The sequence below is a fragment of the Trachurus trachurus genome, assembly GCF_905171665.1.
Source record: "Trachurus trachurus genome assembly, chromosome: 13".
In the NCBI taxonomy this organism is placed as follows: Eukaryota; Metazoa; Chordata; class Actinopteri; order Carangiformes; family Carangidae; genus Trachurus; species Trachurus trachurus.
In genome coordinates, this window is record NC_139892.1 from 8,025,767 (window position 1) to 8,031,766 (window position 6,000).

General features: G+C 39.1%; 1 protein-coding gene across 1 annotated transcript in view; it reads left to right on the forward strand.

Annotated features, from left to right (window-relative positions):
• Positions 1 to 3,739, forward strand: part of LOC310995838 (kinase suppressor of Ras 1-like) — a 53,356-nt gene extending 49,617 nt beyond the window's left edge. Inside the window, exons 19-20 of the mRNA XM_083984998.1 lie at positions 1,418 to 1,551; positions 2,126 to 3,739. Of these exons, the coding sequence (XP_083841124.1) occupies positions 1,418 to 1,551; positions 2,126 to 2,222 (231 nt within the window). The 3' untranslated portion in view covers positions 2,223 to 3,739. The remainder of the gene's footprint in view (positions 1 to 1,417; positions 1,552 to 2,125) is intronic.
• Positions 3,740 to 6,000: the final 2,261 nt, after the last annotated feature.

A 6,000-nucleotide genomic window follows, 5' to 3' on the forward strand; every position in this document is an offset into this window, starting at 1 on the left:
ATGTTACCAACTATAATGGACAACTATAATATTTTTCTTTTTTTTTTCATCTATCAAACGTATTGAGTTTTCTGTCATTGGTGTTACCACATGGTAACACCAATGACAGTAACACCAATGACAAATATCTATAAAAGGCTAATTACACAAAATACTGTCCAACCTAGCTCAAAGCCAGCATGAGTTAGCACCTTAAAATCTATAAATTATACTTATTAAACTGTTTTTTTTCCATAAAAATATGTCATTATAGCGCAAATCAAAGTAACACCAATGACACAAAAAAAGAACCACATTGAAAAATGACATTTTAATTGGAAATATCTTACGTTTTACTCATGAAAGAGACACTCACAATGTATTGTCTTAAATGGCTCTTTTTCTTCTTCTTCTTTCTGACCTTGGGAGTTCTCTTACATATTCTTAACCTTTCAAAATAATGGTCTGTGATACCAGTAACACCAATGACACCAAATCAAAGGACAGAATTCTTTTAAAAATATTTTTATTATTAAACAGCCAATTTAGATTTAATTTTATTCATATATTAAGCCCAGTGTTTGCTCATTATTGACCACTTTTTTTTTTTTAAACAAAAAAGAGGAAATATTTTTACACTGTCCAATAGCGTTGAACCATGGCAGTGGGACAAGTGTTTTTTTAGGTACAAAGGAAATTAAAACTGAAAAAAATAAAACAAAACAGTAAATATATAAACTGAAATTATCACCATCATTTAAAATGGTTTTAAATTACATAATTTTGGTTTAATGTGGATGATCTTTTAAAATTTTCAAGCATTTGTGTGTCTGGAAAATGCAGGGACATGTTTTTCACCGTATTTTGATAATGACCCTTCTGCGTGTTTCCGACTTGTCAGAACAAAATGAGCAGCTGGATGAAGTTCAGCTTCCACAGGCTTCCTCTCCTCAACCTGGACTCACTAAAGCTCCGGCTAGTTGAGATAAAAATGGACCCGAATGCCGAAACTGAATGATTATTATCAGAATGAGCCGCGTGGCGCTCAGAGATGATATCGTCTAGGTCAGAGGTCAGTAGGCCAACCTACAGACCCCGGATGTTGATAACAGCTAACCCCGGACTCAGAGGGGAATAGCACTAGCCTATCATAACTAAATATTGGTGAAATGAAGGAGTTTCTCTGCAGATAATGTGTTATTTAGAGGCTGCATTCCGCTGCCCTGTAGACTCACATTATACAGATATACGCGGCTCTCGGCTGGATCTAATTTCCTCGGAACGACTTGTAATGACACCAAAGTTATCTGGGTGAGGAAATGATTGTATTTTATGCTAGAAATAAGGTCCAGATTGTAAAAAACGGCAATTACCCTTTAAAAACTTGAGCTCTTGTTTCAAATTGTTAACCATCTTCCTCTCCCTCCCCGGTGGGCAGGAGATCCTGTCGGCCTGCTGGTCGCCGGAGTGCGATGACCGGCCGACCTTCACCCAGCTGGCCGACATGTTGGAGAAGCTTCCCAAGCTGAACCGCCGCCTGTCTCACCCGGGACACTTCTGGAAGACCAACGAGTACGTATCATAACCACAACGATACGCGATCCAGGGGCGAAGCAGCCTGCAGCAACCCATCACACCAATTATCAATTTAAAAAATATAAATAAAAAAAGGGATCGAGACGTCAGGATCCATATTTTTTAATGTCAGGGAAGCAGGAAGTGAGAGATGAGTTCAAGGTGGTTTTAGAATACAGAAATGTTGTAAATAGATTTTTCTTTTTCTTTTTATAGATAAATGTGAATATTGTGAATTTGTCCTGCTGAGTGCGAGAGATCTTTTCTGCTGTGACCTCTGACCTCTCTGCTCTCCTTCATCTTCATCTTCATCTTCATCCTCAGTCTTTCTCACAGTCTGAAGTTTCCCTTATCTCCTGTTTCTGAGAATCACTTCTTCTTTCTCCTCCTCTGTTGCTTCCTGTCCGCCGGTCGTCGGCCGATCTTCCTCCTGTTCCTGTTCCTGCTGTGCCCGATCTCCGCCGTCTCCCTTGGATCCTACGTTCTCTCCCTCTCTTCTTCTTCCCTCTTGTTTTCCCACCGATCCTGGTTTTCCGCTCTGCTTCCCGTCGTTCTCCTTCTGCTGGTGAAGGTCCTGGGATCATCATCCTCATCACCACTGTCTGAGAGACCAGTGTCACCACGGCCTTAACGCTCACTGTCCCTACATGTACAAGTTCAGCAGCTGAGGGGGTGAAACTGAAAATGTCACAAATTTTTTACTGGATTGAGCAAACACAGAAAAAACCCCTTTGTCTGATATTTATGTCATTAAAAAACGGAAAACTTTTCTTGAGAAACAACAAGAAACTTTTGCGATTGTTGTTAAATATTGAATAATTTGGTATCATATCATAAGATGGTGAAAATCTCTTGAGAAAAAGCTGCTGCTGTGAATGTAAATCTTTGCATCTGAGTCGTGGTTACAGATGTTACAGATGTAAAATGGAACATTTATTTCAATGGACAAATGCGTCGCCCAGTTTGCAAATCTACATCATATTTGCATTTTACTTTTTTGGTAAAAACAATTAATCCACCTCCCTCTTCAATTTTGCTTGTCACAATTGGGGTAAAAGTATATTAGATTTTTTTAATGGCCTTTCAGGGCTTCCGTAGCTGTTTCTCCATGCAAATTAGATTTCATTATTACAGATTTTGAGACACTGTCGCTAAGATTTCTGTCTCTGGTCCGATCAGGTGGAGGTGAATTTAATGTTTTTTGTCCAACCCTGGTCGAACAGATCTCAGAGCGGCCGATTAAATTATATCTGATAAATAACCAATACTCTACAGCAGTGCTTCTCAAACTCTTTTACATCAAGGACCCCTAAATTAGATCACGCCCCCCCCCCCCCCCATTGGACAAAATTTTGAAACAAACACCAGAAATATACAAATTTTGTTCCAAGACTGAATAATGTTACTTTTTTTAGTCAATGTACATTCAAATTAGGGCAGATTGTGTGAATTTTTTGAAACATTTTGAGAGATTTCTAGAGGAAAAAAATTTAATATTTCTGGAAAAAAAAGTGGTAAAATTTCAAGAAAAAGTTGGGGACCCCTTGGAACCCTCTCAAGGACCCATAGGGGTTCCCGGACCCCACTTTGAGAATCACTGCTCTACAGTATTTCAATCTTCACATCAGGAGACTTTACCAGAACGATGACAACTCAAACACTCAGGCGTTAGTGAGCAGGTGTTTCTCTTGGGGGGGTTTTGGGGGGGGGGGGCAGCTTTGCTTTTGTTTGATGGCGCTGTAGCAAATAGATGAAATGTTCTGATCGATCAATAACGGCAATGAGTACTTAATGAGATCAACACTGGAAAACAATTCCGAGAATAAGAAATGTGTTGTGTTACCGCAGCAGTGTGTGTGTGTGTGTGTGCGTGCGTTCCTGTGTCACCACTTCCTTTGTTTTTGGTGAACAGGAAGTGGTACTGTGTGTGTGTGTGAGTGGAGCACAACACACACCCACTGAACGTGTCTGAATGTCTATGAGCCTCACAGGTAAAGTGATCAATCAATGCAGGTGTGTATGTATATAAAGTGCTGGAGGTTGTATTTAATATGCAGAGTTTTCACTTGGACCGGTACTGCGTTCATATTTATGTATAGATTTTTTTTTTTAGACAATGTGGAAACTGTTGTCAGCTGATGTTTGGTGTTTTATTTTGTTATTGTTTTTTTTTGAGGGGGGAGGAGGGGGAAAGGAAGGGGGGAGTTGATCTGTAGAGTATTTTTTGTACAGGATTTGTTGATACTGCTGGTCTGAACAACTGTAGACATTAAAGCTGATCTCTGAACACTCGGTTTGCTCCTTATTGTGACGGATACAGTATTTAAATATAAATATACATTACATACATATATATATATATATAAAATATAAATAGAGCATTACATTACAACACAAGTGAGTTCTCAAGACCAGGATCAGATGTTGTGTTTTATTTTGAAGGGTTGATCCAAAAGAATATATAAATATCAGTGTAGTTTTCCATCTCCTCTCTCTTTTAGCTTCTTTCTGGAGCTCTAGTAACAACAGGTTGGTGTCAGCCAATCAGAAGAGAGGAGGAGGCTCTGAGTCTCTCTTCTGATAGGCTGACTGTTTTCTAAAGTGATCCAACAAAAACAGAGCAGATTTCAGAATAAAATACTCAGAGAAACCAAATCCTGCAATGCTGCAAAGTGTTGGATGGATGGTGGGACCAGGTGGTGAGGGGGCGGGGCTTTGTTGTGACATCACAAAGTGACAGGAAGTCCTGACAGCTAGTTTTAAGGCTCAGTTTCTGAATACAGGCTGTGTGCATTTCTCTGTGGACTGAGGCTTTGATACTTTCACAGTATTAATATAGAACCTAGAGCTGCTTTATAATCACACTACACATGGACATCTACCTTTATACTGTATGGAGCTTTAATACAAACATCTACCTTTATACTGTATGGAGCTTTAACACAAACATCTACCTTTATACTGTATGGAGCTTTAACACAAACATCTACCTTTATACTGTATGGAGCTTTAAATGAGACATCTTACTTACTTGTCTTTTACATTCAAGACTAAACTGGATTGAATAGACGGAAGAGCAGGAGGTTCATTATCCAAAAGCAGCAGTAGTGTTTCCTTAACTTTTCATTATGTTTATCATTTTACAGTACATATGGAGTTTGTAACCTAGTTTGATAAGAGCAGGATGAGCCAACACCTTTTGTACAGTAGCTACATCATCCACACAGCTATAAAAAAAAAAGCTCTTGTAATATTTATTCAGGATGAGAGATGTGTATACAGAATATAGACTATGCCATGTGCTGTTCAGTGTAAATAAACTGGAGCTGAAGAGGAACAGAGAGAAAACTGTGGAAAGAGCAGTTGTTAGGAATGGAAATAACATTTGTGATAAGATTTTACTCTGTCACGTCCGTCTATCTGTTTCACTCTGTAATTTACTCGGCTTACGCAAAATGTCAACAGAAGATTCCTAGTAACTACAAAACTTCTGGAATGTAGAGTTGGTGTTGAGTAATCGTCTTCACACTAACACACACCTACACACACACACTCCATCCACGGTTGATACGGCTGCGTCTTATCTGCAGCCGAACCTCTGTCTGAACAAGTCTCTCCACTCATGTGAAGCGCTTGTGACCTGGTTGCTCATCAACCTGTGCAGTAACTTTCATTTCCTGGAAACTGACCCCGAGTCAAATGATGCTACAGAGCCAGGGCGATAAAAACCTACTGCATTCCTTATTTTATATGTGTTAATTATTACATACATGCAAAACATATGCGAAGTGAGACAGTAGAGGGCAGTTTCAGAGAGCTCTTATACAGATGTGGAAAAAATTGTTGGTAGGCCTACCCTTCAGGTTAAGAAAGAAAAACCGTCACTGAAACAACTTGAAACTGACACAAGCAAAAAGAAAAATAGCCAAAAATGATTTAATTAAAAAAAAAAATGAATGAACTGGCCTGGACAAAAATTATGGTATCCTTAAAGGTACAATATGTAAGAAATCTAAAGCAACTGGCCATAAAATCCTCCTAATATGTCACAGAGACTCAGGAATAATGTTCATATAACATGATGAACTCATCAACAACAATAGTACAGCCAGTACTGTACTATTCGCATTAAAACATTGTTTTTTGCAGACTGCAAATCATGTTTATGTTTTGAATTTACGTGTTGGCATGTTGCGCCACCTAGCCCTCTCTCCCAGTCACGGCGGCGTCTGTCTGCTTCCACTGAGCTGCCGCTACGGTTGGGAGATAAAACGAGATCGCTGTGTTTTGAATTTGACTGCAGTAACCGATTTTGGCCACATTCTTACATATGGTGCCTTTAACTTAAAGGGATAGTAGCATTTTTTTTAAAGTGGGGTTGTATGATCTACAAATAGCCCCCAAGTACTTTAATTGCAGTAGAAGACTCTCTGCAGTCCTCCCGTT